This window comes from Amblyraja radiata, chromosome 21 (assembly GCF_010909765.2).
Source record: "Amblyraja radiata isolate CabotCenter1 chromosome 21, sAmbRad1.1.pri, whole genome shotgun sequence".
Taxonomy (NCBI): Eukaryota; Metazoa; Chordata; class Chondrichthyes; order Rajiformes; family Rajidae; genus Amblyraja; species Amblyraja radiata.
The window spans coordinates 35,770,741-35,789,676 of NC_045976.1; the positions used below are offsets into that span (position 1 = coordinate 35,770,741).

Below are 18,936 nucleotides of genomic sequence, written 5' to 3' on the forward strand. Positions count from 1 at the left end.
TACCCGATTGGCCTACACAACCATGGTTCCCAATGGTATCAAACATGGAATCAGAGACATGAACATCCCATCTGTTCTGGAATATCTGGCAGGCCTCCACTACGATGAGGGGCTCAGTTACAGTGCCATCAACTGCGCCAGAAGTGCTCTATCGACTTACCTATGGCAGGGGACAGACCATTACACTGTTGGGACTGACCCACTGGTACAAAGCCTATGAGGAGTACCAGATACTCCCATATATGGGATGTGAGTATAATCCTGAAGATGCTCAGGAATTGGTCTCCAGCAACAGTTCTGTCCTTACACAGACTGACATTAAAACGGTCATGCTAATGGTATTGGTCACGGCACAAAGGATACAGTCACTGCAAAACAAGACTGGACAACAAGACTTTCTCAACGGAAAATATTACGTTTCATATTTATGAGATAGTAAGCAGAACAGAAAAAGGGATCAGCAGGCCTCTATATACAATTAGGTCATACCCAACAGATGACCGTCTGTGTGTAATAAAACATCTGTCGTTACACATGGAGAAAACGAATATCCTAAGAGGCAATGAAAAGGCACATTTTTTATCAGCCACTAGCAACCACACCAAGAGTGACGGTCCAGACAATCTCAAGATGGCTGAAACAGTTGTTAAACACAGGCTGGGGTGGATACTAAAATTTTAAAAATCTCTTTCCACCAGGGCTGCAGCTACATCGGCAGCGATACAGTTGGATGTACCAATGGACCAAATCCTCAAGGCAGCAGGATGGTCTGGAGGGGAAAAACATTCCAATTATTTGTAATAAACCAGTAATGAAACCTGGAACATTTGCAGAAACAATTTAAGTTCTGTAAATTAATTTAAACCCATATAAAGGGGTTATAAACTTGTGTTAAACATTTTATGATTTCAATGTCGAATTCATGTCCAAATTATGTTAACACAATCCTCCCAACAGTCAAGGCAGACGTGATGCATGGACTCGTTCCACGGCATGAAATCACAGAGCTTTAAAATCTTCACGTAGTCACTCAAGTGACTCCGAAGTAAAATAGTAAGATTAAACGAGAACTTACCAGTTTGAAGTTTGATCTGTATTTTATGAGGAGTTACGATGAGGGATTACGTGCCCTCCGCTCCCACCCAGATCATATACTTAACTGTTACCTCTTCTCTAATCTTACTATGTTTAGTCATTACAGTTATCTGTGATTCCACACCGCTGCTTTGAAGAATGACACGCATGTGCCTGGCGGGCTTCTTCACGTAATCCCTCATCGTAAATCCTCATAAAATACAGATCAAACTTCAAACTGGTAAGTTCTCGTTTAATCTTACTATTCATCAACACTACTGCCACATTCATCGTGATCCCACCAATAATCACATCTTTCCATCCCCACCCCTTCCACTTTCCATACAGACCACTCCCTTCACAGTTCCGTGGTTCCTCCAGCACCTTGAGTTTTGCTCAAGATTCCCACATCTGCAATTCTATGTATCATCATCAATAAAATGTTGGTTCAAATTTGATCTTTGGCATCAATTCTACTTTTCTGCCTATTTCCCATAATCCATGGTGTCTAAAAGTCTAACCATCTTAGCTTCAAGTACACATTGGAAGTTGAGATGTTTATTCCAAGATTGCAGAAAAAGAGTATAAGGGACCTTCGTCAGATAAGGAAATAGGATCTCTAACAGGTTCCATTTAAACAGGCAAAATGAGGCTAGGTTTTACGTTTTGCCCAAGAGCTGGAACCTCCAACATGTAGCAGTAGATCGATGATGCACTAGCACACCGGCCTTGATTTTGAATGCATGTCCTTGGAGTGAAATATGAGCAAAGTGCATTTAAAATATTAGCAATTGGAATGATGATCAGGATTGTTATCAATGCGTTTTACATTGGGTCATCAAAATCAGTTGAAATGGAGCTTTCCAGAAACACAAGGATAATGGGCTGGTCCAGTGTACATCCAATCCCAACAGATAGAATGTTAAACTTTCACCATCAATCAAAATAATGGCAGCATTAAATTTTTAAAGAAGGGGAAGGAGTTGAACCGGTAATTCTCAACAAACAGCCAGTTGTGAAGGTGAGGTCTGATTTTAGAAGTTAACACCACAAAAAGTACTTGAGAAACTCCAGCTAAATAAATCTGCCAGTGATGGATGAAATGAAGATAAAACCTATTTTACTGAATGCTGCTAAACAGACAATCACTTGATTAATGAGTAGATAGTGAAAGTAACTGAGCAAGTTCAAGTGTAGATAGGTACCTGAGGCAAAGGATTGATACACAAGTGACTGCAGATAGTGGAATCCAGCACTTAGTGCTTTGCCAAGGATTGATAACCAAGTAAAACACAGATGAGCAATAATAGTTCCATGATAGATTACTCCATAGATTGCTGGGAGTGCGTGGCAGATAAAAGGTTAGCCAGGTTCATTTTTATTTAGGATTTGAGAGATTCCAATACATAAAATCTGAAATCAGTAAATATAGAAGAAATAATTTGCACTAAAGCAGTACTTTTCACCGTGTCAGCATGACCCAAAGGACATTACTGGCAATAAATCTCCTTACAGGTCACTGTAAGGAACGAGTCTGCCAATGTGCACAGAGTAGAAACCCACAAACAGCAAGGATAATGACCAGGTGATCTGTTTGTTATGATGTGGGCTGAGAGGAGGAACTGACCCAAACACAGTGGAGACTTCTCTTCAAATAGTGCATGGAATCTTTTATGAGAGAGTAGTCGAGGTTTCGATTTAATGAATTATTCACAAGGTGGCATATTAATCCGTAAACTTTCCAACGCAGGGCGGCACGGTGGCGCAGCGGTAGAGTTGCTGCCTCACAGCCCTTGCAGCGCCAGAGACCCGGGTTCGATCCTGACTACGGGTGCTAGCCTATATGGAGTTTGTATGCTCTCTCTGTAGCCTGCATGATTTTCGCCAAGATCTTCAGTTTCCTCCCACACTCCAAAGACGTACAGGTTTGTAGGTTAATTGGCCTTGGTATAAATGTAAATTTTCCCTTGCGAGAGTGTGATAGTGTTAATGTACGGGGTTTGCTGGTCGACATGGACTCGATGGGCCAAAGGGCCTGTTTCCCCGCTGTTTCTCTAAATAAAAATAGGCGCAAAGTGCTCATTTGGGGATAGATCAGGAGGTATTATGTAATACTAATATTGAAGTATACGTAAATGTGTGACTCTCACTCACAGGTACAACACACTGACACCCACTTTTCATCCCTTCTTCACACAGAATGATACAATACTATAGATGCCACTTTAATTATCCCAGAGTAAGATACAAAAGATACAAAGCATTGAAAGAGTTGAAGCACACATTATTACTCAGGAGCCAACATGGGTCACTAAGGAGGGCAACAGATTGGAAACATTGTATTTGCATCAACCTCAGTCTATTAGACGACAAGTAAGAGTGGACAGGATTTGCAGTAATGAAATTTGTGCATTGTCTGAAAGCTGATGATGATGATACAGGATACATTCTCCAATAGCAAGAACAAGTTTCCATATAAACCATTACTTGGTGCATAGATCAGGAAGCATTGGATGAACGTAAAACACAAAGATAAAACACATCTACCATGTTAACAAACAACATGTCCTTTAATAGCTCATTTATTCAATCCTCATTACTCAATGGTATCAAGTTGCATTCTGCCTATGGACTGCTGAACGTAACTGAAGTAAACTCAGAACATCTGCAGCTGGGTGGAAGAAAGGCATGTTGAATTTTAGAGGTTAGATGAGCTTCTTGCCTGCTCCCTGACAACCTAAACCACATCACGATAAGCAAATGCACCTGGTAAGGATATGTTTATCATGTTGATAAGTCAAGGAGTCATGCAGCATAGAAGATAGACACAAAAAGCTGGAGTAACTCAGCAGGACAGGCAGCATCTCTGGAGCGAATGAATGGGTGATGTTTCAGGTCGAGACCCTTCTTCAGTCTGAAGTAGGGTTTCGACCCGAAACATCACCCATTCAGTCTGAAGTAGGGTCTCGACCCGAAACATCACCCATTCATTCGCTCCAGAGATGCTGCCTGTCCTGTTGAGTTACTCCAGCTTTTTGTGTCTATCTTCGGTTTAAACCAGCATCTGCAGTCCCTTCCTACACATGCAGCGTGGAAACAGGCCCCTAGCCCAACTCATCCATGACGAACAAGATGCCTCATTCAGGCTAGTTCCATTTGACCACTACCTGGTCCCTGTAAATGTTTCCTATCCATGAACCTTGTCCAGAGGTCCACCAAATTTTATTATTGTACCTGCCTCTACCACTTCATTTGGAACTCTTTTCAGATACCCACCACACCTCTGTGTGAAAAAGTTGCCCTCCAGTTTCTTATTAAATCTTCCCCCTCTAAAAGAACAGCTTAGGAAACAAAGTTAAATAAACAATTAGACAGGTACATGGATAGGACAGGTTCAGAGGGATATGGGCCAAACGCAGGCAGGTTGGACTAGTGTAGAAGGGACATGTTGGTTGGAGTGTGAAAGTTGGGCCGAAGGGCCTGTTTCCACGTTGTATGACTCTACCCCAGACCCATCCCCTTCATTTTTTAATAACTGATAATTTTTTGTCATATTTTGGCATTTATGCTTAATGAGAATCTACCTCATCACAAATCACCCCAGGTCAGGTCTGGCTTGGCCACCATCCAGCCCTGCCGGAAAAAAAAGTCAGAAAGGATATAGGTCTTCCTTGTGATCTTTCTATACACTGTAAAATTAAATGGATAAGCCAGGAATCGTTGCCAATGGCAGTTAGGAACTGTTCACTCTCCCTGCATTGTAATCACCACCAGATGTCCAGTCGGCACTCTGCCAGTCTCCACATGTTCTCAGTTTGCTGCAGTCACGGTAGGTCGTTCCTGTGAATTGCTCAATTTAATGACCCATCGGTATAATGAATGCAATCAGTTAGGACTGAGCAATATAGAATGTAATGCTAAATATGTATCCTTCTTGAAATAGTGTCATCCTATACTTAATGTATATAGTGAACAAAATAGGATTAGACTAGTTGGTCCTTGTAAAGCACAAAAACACTAGAACTGTCTTAATGACCCAAATGGCTCCATCCTTCTGCTTGCAGCAATTAAAGATTCATTTTGCTATCTACATTCTAAGAATCTTTCCCAGGAGCAGTAGATAATAGAATTCCTTAACAATGTTGGGTTTATATAATCTAAAGGCTTTTAAAACATCAAGATTTGGTTTCAGTTAGACAATCATTTTAAATCTATCCTGGCTGCTCTGCATTTAGGTGGGTAGGAATTAAATTACCATTGCAATTTCCCAAAGAGTGCTGTGGTTGAGTTAAAATTCAGAACAGTGAATAAATTAAACTAGAAAATTGAAGTATTATGTTTTTATTAAACTATTCATAAGAACCTTTTAACAAGACGGGTAGGAGCCCTTTTCTCTCCTAATGCTGTTCAAGAGGTGCCAGAAAAAAAGATTGTTAAACAAAGTTAGTAAGCATGGCATATAGAAAACATAGAAACATAGAAAATAGGTGCAGGAGTAGGCCATTCGGCCCTTCGAGCCTGCACCACCATTCAATTGAGGGCAATATACTGGGGTGGAATGAAAATTGGTTCATGAATGGCAAACAGTAGAAATAAAGAGGTCTACTTGCAATGGGAGGCTGTCACTAGTGGGATGCCACAGAGTTTGTTCCTGAGGTTGTATATGTTCACAGTTATGTCAATAAATTAGACGAAGGAATCAAGTGTGATTCAACTCGATTTACTGATATAAAGCTGGGTAGCAGCATGCCTTGTGTGAAGAACATAGACTTGTACAGAATCATAGAGTTGTACAGAAGCCCTTCGGCCCAACAATTTGCCTACCTGAGCTAGTCTCATTTGTTTGAATGTGGCCTACATCCCTCCAAACCTTTCCTGTCCACGTACCTGGCCAACTTCATTTTAAATGGTGTACTAATACCTATCTACCACTTCCTTGGATTGTTCCACATATCCAGCGACAACCCACGATGCAGAGAAACTTCAGAGAGATATGGATGGATTAAGTGAAAATGGAGAAAAATGTCACCCTCTTTGGTAGACAAATTAGACAATGCAGAGTTATTTTAAATGGAGAAAGATTGAAATGTGCCAGTGTGCAGGGGGATGTGCATGTTTGTGTTGAATGTTGGCATGCAGATAGGAAGATAAATAATCCTACATTGGACTTTATTGCTGGAGGATGTGAGTATAAGTGTAGATTTGTCGTACGCAATTACATTGAGCAATTTTTGCATGTTAAATATTGTGTACAGGTCAGAATTCCCTCCAGAAAATAGAATGTAGAGTCAAAGAATCATGCAGCACAGAAACAGGCCCTTTGACCCAACCTTCCCATGTCAAACAAGATGCCCCATCTAAGCTAATCCCATTTGCATGCGTTCAGCCCAGATTGCTCTCAACCTTTCCTATCCATGCACCTATCCAAATGTCTATGTCTTTTACATGTTGTTATTGTACCTGGCTCAACTAATTCCTCTGGCAGCTTGTTCCATACAGCCACCGCCTTCTGTGTGAAAAGGGTGTAATGCTAGGACTGGCCAAGATGACCTTGCACAGGTCTAGGTTAGATGGACCTTGAGTCTGGGTATTTAGTCTGCTTATCCCACACCCAAGGTTTTATCTATAACCACATAACCCTGGAGCTTGAGGTTGTCTGAGACTTTCTGCAGTAGGCATTGGGAATGTGTACTCGACGTAGAAAATGTGGCTATTAATAAGCGTCATAGCATTTCATGGTTCTGGTCTTTAACTGATGTGCCAAACCATTTTCTTTTCTTTTAATGGAATACGATTGAACCACAAATGTCTCTCTTTACAATTTTAATAAGGAAAGGCATACCTTCTGGCTGTACTTGGATATTGCAGTGCACAATTGTGGCCAGTAGTGTTACGACCATCACCAGTAGTCCTTGCATTCTCTGCCGCTCCATGTTGAAGCTCTGATCCAGTCCCGGAGAAGATCTTCTTGCTCTTAATTCTCACCTGAATCCAGCAGAAAAAAAACACAAGATCAGAAAATTACAATATATTACTACCGATAGGGTACAGCTACTCTTCAGGAGTTAGATAGACACAAAATGCTGGAGTAGCTCAGCGGGACAATTGTTCTGACAGATTTGAAATATAATTAACCCAATCTTTTTTTATCCATCTGGATTAAATGTGAGTGTTTAGTTAAAAAACACTTACCTTTGTTAAAAAAAAACCACTTGCTGATTCTTAACCAAATGCTTCTTTTAAGATGTGAAGATGATGCATGAAATAAAAACTTAAATATTATCCACTGCCTTTCATTATCCAAAGAAGTCACAGTGTTTTATAGTCAATTAAGTACTTTTGAGTGCAGCTGCTAGAGAGAACTCAACAGTTGATGTGATTAGTGGTTAGAATGCACTTGGAGTATTGCATGCAGTTCCAGCTGCCACACCATGAAAATAATATGGTTGTGATGGAGAAAGTGCAGAGAGATTCACCAAGATGTTGCCTGCAATAGAGGACTTTAGTAATGGGAATAAATTGGATAGGCCAGTGCTACGTACGTCTCTGACTCTGTGATTAAGAGCAATGAGATATTGACAAGATAATTTGTTCTTTGAAGTGATGATTGAGGGGCAAAAAATTATCTAAAGTGCTAGGGGAAGACCTCTGTTCCTCTTTAGAAGAGTACCTTGGATTCCTTACAGTTAGCTGAGGAGCAAAGAGAGGACAGACACAACTTTGGGTGAAAGCCTCATATAGTTCAGCACTCCATCAGAGCAGCACTGGGAGCAATAGCCTGGATTATCCACTTAATCTTCTGATATGTACTGCGCCATGGGTCACACATGTCCACATCATGTCTGATGTGCCCTTTATCTTACATAGAAACATAGAAACAGAAAATAGGTGCAGGAGTAGGCCATTCGGCCCTTCGAGCCTGCACCGCCATTCAATATGATCATGGCTGATCATCCAACTCAGTTTCCTGTACCTGCTTTCTCTCCATACCCCCTGATCCCTTTAGCCACAAGGGCCACATCTAACTCCCTCTTAAATATAGCTAATGAACTGGCCTCAACTACATTCTGTGGCAGAGAATTCCAGAGATTCACCACTCTCTGTGTAAAAAATGTTTTTCTCATCTTAGTCCTAAAAGATTTCCCTTTTATCCTTAAACTGTGACCCCTTGTTCTAGACTTCCCCAACATCGGGAACAATCTTTCTGCATCTAGCCTGTCCAACCCCTTAAGAATTTTGTAAGTTTCTATAAGATCCCCCCTACAACCCTACAAAATCCTACAACCATTTACCATTTGTAATCATTACAAATTAGCAGCTGAAGATGTTGCCACTGAGGTTCTGAGGCCATTCATAAACAAGCTGAAGTACTAAAGCTCAGATTCCAGACATTGAATTTCCTTTAGGGGTTTAGGCCCTTCAGATTTTAAAAAATGTCAGCTGGTTTGCTTCATTTCAGTGAATAGTGCATCCCTAAATTTGGCATACAATTTCCAACAATCTTTCAATCCCAACAACCAATTAATGATTCAGCAGAGAAGGACACACAACATATCCCTGTTTCTGTCTGCCCAACAGTCAGGATTGTTCTGGTGCATCCAGGAATAAAAATGTATTCTTCCTGAAAAGAGAAAAATAAACGCAGGCAGAAATAACCAGGCCAAAAAGGGTAAAGTGCCCACAACAGGTCCCTAGGCTTGTTAAGACACAAAATGCTGGATTGTAGAGCTATCTTGTGCCATTTTGGCATATTTTCAAGATCACAGCTCGGACAGACAGACAGACAGACATAATAACAAACAAGATGAGAGTTTTAGTAATATATAGATTGTTTGTAAGGGTTTGAAGGTCGTTTAGAAATCTTTGTGAGGGTGCATACAATGGGTAGAATTTCAAAGGTGGTGGAACAAATTTAAAACACATTTGGACAGCTACATGGATAGGAAACATTAAGAGGGATATTGGACCTGTGTAAACGGGGCATCTTGCTCAGCATGGGCAAGTTGGTCTGAGGAGCCTGTTTCCGTGCTGAATGACTCTATGACTCTGTTAGAAAAGAAAGTCTGGTCATGTAGCTGCCATGATTCTTATAATACATGATCCTAAAAAAGCCACAAAGTGCTGGAATAACTCAGCGGGTCAGGCAGAATATCTGGAGAACATGGATAGGTGACATCATGGATATATGGTCCTTTTTATTTCCACCACATTCCCATAATTTCCCCCGTATCCCCAAGATTAATTAATTCAATGACAACCTGAGGGAATTTTCAGTGGTCAATTAACCTATTGAACTACATGCCTTAAAAACGTGAGAGGAAATTGGAGAAGGTCCATATGGTCATGGGAGATCATGTAAACACCACATAGACAGCATTTTAGGCCAGTATTAAATGTGGGTCACTGAGGCAGATTTTTTAATTTAGTTTAGTTTAGAGATATAATGTGGAAACAGGCCCTTCGGCCCACCAAGTCCGCGCTGACCAGTGATCTCCGCACACTAACACGATCCTACACACACATCCGGGACAATTTACAGTTTTGCCAAGTAATAAACCAGAGATCTCGGAGAAAACCCATGCAGTTCACGGGGAGAACGTACATACTCCATACAGACAGCACCCATAGTCAAGATCGAGTCCGAGTCTCTGACACTGTGAGGCAGCAACTCTACCGCTGCGCCACCGTGCCGCCCCTTAGTTTTCTTCTAACTTGTTTCTTTCCTCTGTTGAGTTGCCTCCCCAGGTTTGAGGGGACCCTTTAGTATGTCCTTAGATATTCATCTTCCTTTTCCAGTGCGTGTATAATAGCACATCCCACAATTCTTCTGGAACAACAACTTCCATTTCCAATCCAGCTTTAAGATTATTAAACTCCAAGACCACTGCTTAAGAGGCCAGCAAACGAAGATTGACACCAAGGCTTATGTTTTTAAGGAGAATTTAAAAATATGGAAAGACAGCTTACATAGAGAGGGAGTTGTAGAACATAGGACCTTAGCGGCTGAAGGCACGACATCATTGGTGAAACAATTAAAATCAGGGATGTTCAAGATTGCAAATTTGTAGGAGTGCATTAATCACAGAGGATCATCGGACTTGAGTCAGTGGTCTAAGTGTCAGTGTAAATCAGAATGCATGGGAACAGTAAATGTGTGGACCTTTAAAATGGGTAGCAAGAGTTTTGTGTGACCTTAACTTCTGTAAGGAAGATGGAAGGATGTTAGAAGTTTATTACTGTAGTCACCTTGAGGTAACAAAGACATGGATGAAGCACTTAGTTGTAGACAAGCTCAATTGTGAAGAGCTTGTTTCTTTTCTTCCATAATTTATTCTTTAAATATGATCTAAATAAACATTCCAAATGGGTCACCCATAAATCTATAACCTGCTTAATTCATCCCTGAGAAACTGCCTACAGCCAGGTAATAAGAACTTAAAAAAAAAATAGAAGCATGACATAGAAGTTAAGTGTATTTCAGCAAGATGTGCCATAACTTTCAGAAAAAAAGCTCAACGCTAAAGCTGCTTTTGATTAAGTCCGTCTGCACTTTGAATGAGTAAAATGGAAACAAATGTGCCAGGAAGCAGAAATACCCAGACAAAAATAATTTATGAACCCCAGATCCTGTAAGAAATAGATAGCATGTGAAAGGAAGAAGCTGGGCATCATTTTCACCTCTCTAACTGACAGATAAGAGATAGCTGGTGAGCATTACCAATGGTGACAAACCACCCCAGCTGGAAAAGAGCACCAGGAATCTTTTTCAGGGAACCTGAAATTCATTAAAAATGGCCCACTGGTGGAATTACGGCTATCCATCACTCCACAAAGACCTGTCTGAATCTGTTCCTGATAGGAGTATAAAGTAGTTCAATAAAGAGTTAGGGGAAGCAAAGGGGAAGATGAAGATGGCATTGTCGATTCAAGTCCTGACAAGTGTTCCCGAACTGTTCATTTAAAGGAGTGTTACTGTTTGTCGAAGTTCTGGCATGTTGTTGCTGCACTTCCAGTAATCCTACAAGATGTTGCATCAAATACCCCAGATTCAGGAACAGTTTCTTCCCAGCTGTTATCAGGCAACTGAACGGTCCTCTCATCAGCTAGAGTGTGGTCTTCATCTCCCATCTACCTAATTGGAGACCTTTAAACTTTCAATCGGACTTCAATGTTATCCTGCACTGAATGAAGTACCCTTTATTCTTTATCCATGCACTGTGTATAGTTTGATTGTATTCCTGTATAGTCTATTCACTGACTGGTTTGCATGCAAATAAAAGCTTAAAATCTTAAAAAGCTTAATCTTAAAAGCTTAAAAAGAAATAAATCACATGTAGTGGAAGTGCACATTGCCAGATTTTATTAACGGGTATTTTTATACATTTTGGTTTCACCATGTAGAAATTACAGCTATGTTTATACATAGTCCCCCTATTTCAGGGCACCATAATGTTTGGGACACATGGCTTCACAGGTGTGTGTAATTGCTCTGGTGCATTTAATTGCCTCCTTATTGCAGGTATAAGAGAGCTCTCAGCACCTAGTCTTTCCATCACTTTTGGAAATTTTTATTGCTGTTTATCAACATGAGGACCAAAGTTGTGCCAATCAAAGTCAAAGGAGCCATTATGAGACTGAGAAACAAGAATAAAACTGTTAGAGACATCTGCCAAACCTTAGGCTTACCAAAATCAACTGTTTGGAACATCATTAAGAAGAAAGAGTGCACTGGTGAGCTTACTAATCGCAAAGGAACTGGCAGGTCAAGGAAGACCTCCACAGCTGATGACAGAAGAATTCTCTCTATAATAAAGAAAAATCCCCAAACACCTGTCCGACAGATCAGAAACACTCTTCAGGAGTCAGGTGTGGATTTGTCAATGACCACTGTCCGCAGAAGACTTCATGAACAGAAATACAGAGGTTACACTGCAAAATGCAAACCATTGGTAAGCTGCATAAATAGAATGGCCAGGTTACAGTTTGGCAAGAAGTACTTAAAAGAGCAACCACAGTTCTGGAAAAAGGTCTTGTGGACAGATGAGATGAAAATTTACCTATATCAGAGTGATGGCAAGAGCAAAGTAGTGAGGAGAGAAGGAACTGCCCAAGATCCAAAGCGTACCACCTCATCTGTGAAACACGGCATGTATGGCTGCTGAAGGTACTGTCTCACTTATCTTCATTGATGATACAACTGCTGAGTGTAGTTGCATAATGAATTCTGAAGTGTAGACACATCATATGTGCTCAAGTTCAAACAAATGCCTCAAAACCCATTGGCCTGCGGTTCATCCTACAGCAAGACAATGATCCCAAACTTACTGCTAAAGCAACAAAGGAGTTATTCAAAGCTAAAAAATTGTCATTTCTTGAGTGGCCAAGTCAATCACTCGATCTGAACCCAATTGAGCATGCCTTTTATATGCTGAAGAGAAAACTGTAGGGGACTAGCCCCCAAAACAAGCATAAGTTAAAGAAGGCTGCAATACAGGCCTGGCAGAGCATCACCAGAGAAGACACCCAGCAACTGGTGATGTCCATGAATCACAGACTGCAAGCAGCCATTGCATGCAAAGGATATGCAACAAAATATGAAACATGACTACTTTCATTTACATGACATTGCTGTGTTCCAAACATTATGGTGCCCTGAAAATGGGGGACGATGCATAAACACAGCTGTAATTTCTACAAGGTGAAACCAAAATGTCTAAAAATGGCTTTTATTAAAATCTGACAATGTGCACTTTAACCACATGTGATTTTTTTTCTATTACAAATCTCACATTGTGGAGTACAGAGGCAAATAAATAAATGATGGGTCTTTGGCCCAAACATTATGGAGGGTACTGCATCATTGAAAAGTATAGCATCAGTACTACTGATGAGGCATGAATTTCTGATCCCATATTTTGCACATTAAGGCATCACCAAAGGTAGACTCTGGGATTGAAGTTGGTATTATTGAATAATGTTCTCATTTTGTATCAAACAAGATTATGACATTTCTTTCTACAGCTATGATATGTTACTAACACAATCATTACGAAAATTACTAATCATTGGTACATCATGAAACGCCATTAAATGTGTTGAATACTAAAATCGTTGGCATCTGATGACGAGCTCTTTAAAAAGTGTTGCTCACTTAGAAGTGTTGCTGCAAATCTCTTCCCCATGATTGAACGGCAGACTCGATGGGCCGAATGGCCAAATTCTGCTTCTATGTCTTATGATCTCATGGTCGCATTGACTCAGTTCCTTGGCTTTAACAGAAACAATGATGGGATTTACCAGACCGATAATTTTGCTGAAACACATTTTACTTCATCATACAACATCAAGTTCAGTCCCTCAGAATTTGTGGCGGGGCATCACAGAAATGTTATTCAAGCCTCCTCTGAGGCGAAAATATGAGAATTCATGTGTAACTTTAGGTGTAGATGAGGTTTTTAGCAAGTCTATCAATTCACCAGTCATACAAATACATATCTGCAATTCAAGTTACATATAAATGATTAAAGTGTCAATCAGTGCCCACATTAGACAATTGTATCTGTCAGGGTCATTAATTTGTAAAATGGCTTGTCTTGCATCCACCACATGCACTGTAAATTCCTTTGAAAGTTAAATATTCTTAGGTTGCCATGTCACCACACTTTTACACAAAGTGGATTCCACGTCACATAAATCCAAACCAGTGATCTGACTGCCTAGCGTAATGTGTCTGGGTAGCTTGTCCCTTTCATTATGTTGTGCTGGGCTTCCTTATTGATTTAGTGGTAGCAATTGTGTTTCTCAGTCAGATAGTTCAGCACATAATCCAGCTTCGGAGTTCCCATGGCTGGAACAATTTGATCAACAATTTGCAGCTTTGTAGGACCTGGGACGTCATGATGCAGCTTAATAAGACTTTGGTTAGGCCGCATTTGAAGTACTGTGTGCAGTTCTGGTCGCCCCATTATGGAAAGGATGTGGAGGCTTTGGAAAGAGTGCAGGGGAGGTTTACTAGAATAATGCCTGGATTAGAGGATATTTGCTACAGAGAGAGGTTGTTTTCTCCGCAACGCCGGAGATTACAGGGAGACCTAAGAGCAGTATATAACATTTTGAGAGGCATAGATAGATAGACAGTCAGAATCTTTTTCCCAGGATGGAAAAAATAAAATACTAGAGGGCATAGCTTTAAGGTAAGGAGTGCAAAATTTAAAAGAGATGTGCCAGGCAAGTTTGGTGCATAGAGGGTGCTGAGTGCCTGGAACGTGCTGCCAGAGATGGTGGGTGAACCACATACATTAGTGGCATTTAAAAGACTTGTGGATATACATATGCATATGCAGTGAATGAAGGAATAAGGGCCTGTCCCACTTAGGCGACTTTTCAGCGGACTGGACTGCCTGCGTCCTTCAAGCTCAAGGCACTTGCCTGAAAAACCGCGAACTGGAATGGCGACCATCAGAGCGGAACACACACGCGCACACACACACACACACACACACACACCGCAAAGGCAGGGGCCAGGGCAAGCGGGGGAGCGCTGTCTGAAATTCACACGGTGCAAAGCCAAGGTGGTACAGACACACACCGTGATGAACAGGAAGGTTAAAGACGGCAAGCACAGTGTACGGTAAATCCTTCAAAAGAGCGGGGAGGGGAGAATGGGGGGGAAGGAGTGGAGACATTTTTAAGAAGCCAGACAACTTTTAATAAGCCAGAGATACACAGCTGTGATGTTTAGCGGGCATTTAACATTACCGGTCGGTTTTCCTTGGTTCTGAAAACTTGTCCTTACATTTATTTCCCCCAATGAGCCTATGAAAATGCCCGGTCAGCAAAGGAGATTAACTAAAACTACCTACGGCTGCCTCGACTACCTACAACGACATGGCAACCCCACTACCACTGCACCTACAACTACAAAAGTATCGATTTTCCCCATGGCGACCAATTTTTGGTTGCACAAAATTTTTCAACATGTTGAAACATTTGCTGCGACCATACTGAGGCCGCGACTAGTTCCAAGAATGCGGGAACTCCTCTTGACCACGAAGGAGACTCACCAGAGACCACCAGCGAACATGTGGTGACCATGTGGCGATCATGAGGTGATCATGAGGTCTCCTGCACACGCCTAAAAAGTTGCCTAAGTGGGACTGGCCCTTAAGGGTTATGTGCAGGTAGGTAAGTGATGGTCTTTGCATCATGTTCAGCACAGACATTGTGGGCTGGGCTGAGGGGCCTATTCTCGTGCTGTACTGTTCTATGTTAAAACCTGAATTTGGGAGGCTGCCATCCAACCAATCCGTCATCTTTCGTAAAAGGTATTACCCAAGTCTCTTGTTTGTCTTCTCGAGTAGATATCCAAGATTCCAAGGTAGTATTCTGAAGAAGAGCTTTTCATGGTGCACCGGGCTAACATTTACCCCTGAGCCAATTTTACTTAGAACTGATTATCTCATCATTCTGTTGCTTCATTGCTGTTGGTGGGACCTTACTGTGGATAATTTAGTTGACACTTGGCAATTTTTGCAACAATAATTATACTTCAGAAGTACTTCCTTAGATATAGCATGATTTGATGTCACAAAAGGCATGGCATCAAAGCATTTCTTACACCATAAAAAACAAAATGCTGCAGTAACTCAGCAGGTCAAGCAGCATCTGTGGATGGAATGGATATGTGACCTTTCGGATCGGGATCTTTCTTCAGACTTTGACTCTTATCCATTCCTTCCACAGATGCCGATTATTCCACTGCATTGTGTTTTGCCAAGATCCCAGCATCAGCACTTCATTGCATCTCCTTCCCTTTTCCAGCATTGGGAGATTTATTTAATTGTATTTTATCTGTATAAAGTGCAACTTTGAATGTTGCACATTGCAGATGCAGCACAAGAAACAAAAATCAGAGCTGGGCAGATCGGACAAAAAGCTTTTCAAATGCACTTCTATCGACTTGTATTTATTGGCCATTCTCTGAGAAAACCTAATTCCTAAAGGTTACAACACAGATGCAGAAGCCTAAGGACAAAAGGCATAATGTGTATGTACTGCTGCCAAAAGTGTCTCAGTCATTATATTTCCTTGACTCCCTCTGTGTATTGCTGCAGATTTTCCAAGAAATTTCTGGATATTTATTTACAAGACTTCCTCACCCACCTCAGCCAAATAATTTAGAATTATAATATTTCATAACTAATTAGCAAAGTTGATTCAAAGCAATAATTTTAAAAAACATCTATAATTTCCTTTCCTTGGCAGTGCTGGATATGCTAAAATGGGAGAAATAGAAGTCAATATTGTGTCCAGCAGAACTTCAGTCCATACAATCTGCACACTCTTTAGCCTTTTAATGCGTTATATAAATGCAAGTTGTTGATGTTCTGCAGTCATAAAAATACAGGAATATGTTTCCAGTATTAGTTCAGTCACTTGAATAGTTTAAATAAGTAATTCCTACGCTAAGTCACTTATTTATTTATTTTTTAATACTTTATACAATATATAGTAATACATTTAGAAATACATTTCTGAATTGAATTTGGTATATAGTGTACTAAAGATTCAATTAATGGCATTTCAAACATGATTGCTTGTAAAGTACTTTTTTTTAAACTTTATACAGATAATCTTTGCAAAACACAAGGAACACCAAGGCACATACCTGTTTGATGTATGAGATTACTGTTTGATCTATGAGAGCATAACCATATTAACAAAGGTATTTCATTGCTGCTCCAAATCTTGAATGAAAGGAACCATGAGAAACTTTAAATATTCTTTCTTATGCTCAACGATGAAAGTAGAATAGGAAAAAAAAAAATAGTCTCTGGAAAATGTTTCAAGAACGTGTGGAGAGGTTGGGTTTGATTTCAGCTTCTCTGCTGCCTGTGGCCACAGCACAGGGATTGACAGAGGAGCAAGTGGGAAGTTGGAGGAAGGCTGAGAATTCCCGTTTGTGGGAGGAGTCCGTTCAGCAAACGGCTTGTGTTTAAGGGACAGTGATGTATGCCTCTCCTCCGAGACGGCTTCACTTACAACACAATCTGGAATGTGAATCTACCTCAAAGGCAAAGTAATTCCTTCAGAAAAGAAGGAATGCTTGAGTAGAAGCCCGGCAGCCCGAACACTCAGCTCTCCCCTTAAAGCGTCTCTTGACATTTTTATATGAGTGAGACTGTCAGGGGGATGGGGGGATGATTTTAACGTACAAGTTAGGGGGAGAGGGATCCCACAGTCACATCACCTAAGCAACATTTTCCTAAGCTGGATAATTTGCAAGAAATGATAGATTAAACCACCCAGAGGAGGATCCATTACTTAAAACTTTAATTGTAACATGTATGAGCATGTGCTATACCACTCCCCATCTCCCATATAACCCTTAAAAACACAGTCATTAACAGACACTTATCCATAAAGATGTTTATGGCGGTGGAATGTAAGAATGCTAATTATTTTTTTACAGAGGAGAACACAGAATAATTTCGGCAACAACAAGAAATATAAAGTTTAGCTGTATGAATTAGGCTTGTATTTCGTTGGTGGACATGATTAAATCGCGATCGAATTGAAGTTTTGAAGATGATTAAGGAATTCGGTGGTGTGCACTGACACTATTTGTCCTGTTATACAAACTGGAACACGAGGGGATGAATGTAAGATTCGAGGTAAATTGTGCAGAAATGATAATCATTTATATTCTGCAAAAATATTGAAGATATCTCAAAGGAGCATTTGCAAGTTTGAAAAAAATTGGATATTGAGCTTTCTGAAAAGCGAATAGGACAGAAGGTCTAAGGGCAGTCTTTATGGAGCATCTCAAGTGAGAAGAGCTATTGAGGCTGAGCTGTCACAAGGAAATTCGAGAGCTGATATGAGTAGTGGCAGTGCCATCAAATTCAGAAAAAGCCTAGGATTCGAAGCCTGCGGATATTTCCACGCTGTATCTCTAAACTAAACTAAATATATTTAGTAATTCCAAATTTAGTAGTTAGAATGATGCAGAATGCTACAATGTGACCAGTCACACATGTAATTCAAGTGTTATTCCACTGTGGAAGATTGAGAAATAATTATGGAGGACCTGTGCCATTTTTATGCCAAAAGCTCACCATTTCCATCACCTTGTGTCTTGACGTTACATCACCACTCGCCTACAGCTCACCACACTACGCATGGCTTTGCAAGTTTCCTTCATTGTTATTCTACTGTGAGGGACTCCTTTTCCATAACTTGCACTCCCTTTGAGTATAGCACTTCACTGGTGAAATTACTAATCGTTTCATATTTTTTCCCCAGGAGAACTGGTAGATTTGCGAGAGAACCCTTCAATTTGTAGCACATCATGAAGTATCCACAACATATGTTAGCGGGGGTAGACACAAAATGCTGGAGTCACTTAGCTGGACAGGCAGTACCTCTGGAGACAAGGAATGCAAGTCTCAACCCGAAGCATCACCCTTTCCTGCTCTCCAGAGATGCTGCCTGTCCCGCTGAGTTACTCCAGCATTTTGTATCTATCTTTGGTGTAAACCAGGATCTGTAGTTCCTTCCTACACAAATGTTGAAGGGGATGTGGGTTCAATCACTGCTCTGCTCTGAGACGTTCAATTCTTTATAAGGACTTGCAATTGTCAGAAGGATGGGCAATTGCCAAAGACACGCGCATTCCGCAAATGAATAAATGTTGTAAAATCAGACAAGCCATCAAATAAATCAGTTGCTTTCCTGGGGTGGAAGATTGCAACGTTCACGTGGTCCGCCCTGTTTCGACGAATGCAATCAACCCAGCGTGCACAATCAAATAAGATCAAATAGAACAAGTTGTCCTACAACTTTAGGCTGTGCACGCCATAC

General features: G+C 40.7%; 1 protein-coding gene across 2 annotated transcripts in view; it reads right to left on the reverse strand.

Moving 5' to 3' along the window:
• Nucleotides 1–17,150, reverse strand: part of LOC116985343 (collagen alpha-1(VII) chain-like) — a 278,255-nt gene extending 261,105 nt beyond the window's left edge. Inside the window, exons 1-2 of one of the 2 annotated variants that reach the window (XM_033040083.1) lie at nt 16,742–17,150; nt 6,917–7,059 (exon numbers count right to left, since the gene is read on the reverse strand). In XM_033040083.1, coding sequence (XP_032895974.1) covers nt 6,917–7,007 — 91 coding nt within the window. In that variant the 5' untranslated portion in view covers nt 7,008–7,059; nt 16,742–17,150. The remainder of the gene's footprint in view (nt 1–6,916; nt 7,060–16,741) is intronic. The other variant, XM_033040084.1, reaches the window with a different exon arrangement.
• Between the last annotated feature and the right edge of the window lie 1,786 nt (nt 17,151–18,936).